Source organism: Rhagoletis pomonella, unplaced genomic scaffold (assembly GCF_013731165.1).
Source record: "Rhagoletis pomonella isolate Grant_MI unplaced genomic scaffold, Rhpom_1.0 Rhpom_scaffold_00001, whole genome shotgun sequence".
In the NCBI taxonomy this organism is placed as follows: Eukaryota; Metazoa; Arthropoda; class Insecta; order Diptera; family Tephritidae; genus Rhagoletis; species Rhagoletis pomonella.
The window spans coordinates 75,427,478-75,428,506 of record NW_023458555.1 but is presented as its reverse complement, the minus strand read 5'-3'; the positions used below and the strand labels follow the sequence as shown (position 1 = coordinate 75,428,506).

Genomic DNA, 1,029 nt, shown 5'->3' with positions numbered 1-1,029 from the left:
TTTTTACTTAAGTTTAAATAATTAGTATCTGCAAGTATTTCTTTAATGAATTCTCCCGAATCTCGGGGGGTAATTACTAGTATGTTCCAAATATGAATCGAATCGGTCTAGCCGTTTAGTAGTTTAATGACATACAATATAAGAAAAACTCAATGAAATTGTGAAATCGCGACCGCTCAGCTTTTTTAATTCTGTGGCAACAACAAGAAAATGTGTTGAATTTAATTAATCGAAAAACCTTTCACACAGAAGGTCAAAAAAAGTGCTTTTTACAGAATTGAAATCGGTTGAGCCGTTTGGTCAAGCATCGCGGTCATACGCTTCGCGGCGCCTGATAAGAACTTTTGCGTTAGCCAAAATAGCGTTGAAACGCAAAAACGGTTTGCAAAGTAAAATTGGCACCTCTTCAATTGAAACCTCTTCGCGACACTGTTTTTGGTCGAGCAAATGCGGCGCCCATCTTGGACACAGCTTTCTCATATCCAAATCTTCAGATAGTATGCGATGTACCGTACTTTTTGAAATGCCTACTATATCTGCTAGCTCGCACACTTTCAGTCGACGATCATCCATTACCGCTTTCTGGATTTTCTTCACCATTTCTGGAGTCGTTACCTCATTTGGTTGACCCCTGCGATGCTCTTCTTGGCAGCTCGTACGGCCTCGTTTAAACTCTGCTACCCAATATTTTATTGTTGTAAACGAAGGGGCAGACCCGCCCAAAGTAGAATCTATTTCAGCTTTTATATTGGATGGGCTGAGGCCTTTCAAATAAAAGTATTGTATCACATAACGATGACCAATTTTCTCCATTTTCCCAAATTAACTGAATACGTTCACTACTACTACTACTGCCAAGCGTCTTCAAACTTGAAACATATGCTTTATAGATTGTGTACTTTTTAACACAGTGATATTTTTCAAACGACTACCGCCATCTCTAGGTTAGGCCGGGTACATTTGGGACCACTCCCGTATATAGATAGATATAGATATAGATATAGATATAGATATAGATATAGATATAGA

The 1,029-nt window shown here is 38.6% G+C and overlaps 1 protein-coding gene across 1 annotated transcript; it reads right to left on the bottom strand.

The window, feature by feature from the left end:
• Positions 1–300: 300 nt before the first annotated feature.
• On the bottom strand, positions 301–891 carry LOC118733253 (histone-lysine N-methyltransferase SETMAR-like). Its single transcript, XM_036462586.1, has one exon. It carries the CDS (start codon positions 811–813, stop codon positions 301–303), a length of 513 nt encoding a protein of 170 aa, XP_036318479.1. The 5' UTR covers positions 814–891.
• Positions 892–1,029: the final 138 nt, after the last annotated feature.

What these genes read in the sequence shown, in the direction of transcription:
- LOC118733253 (XM_036462586.1), bottom strand. Translation starts at nt 813, where the DNA reads ATGGAGAAAATTGGTCATCGTTATGTGATACAATACTTTTATTTGAAA.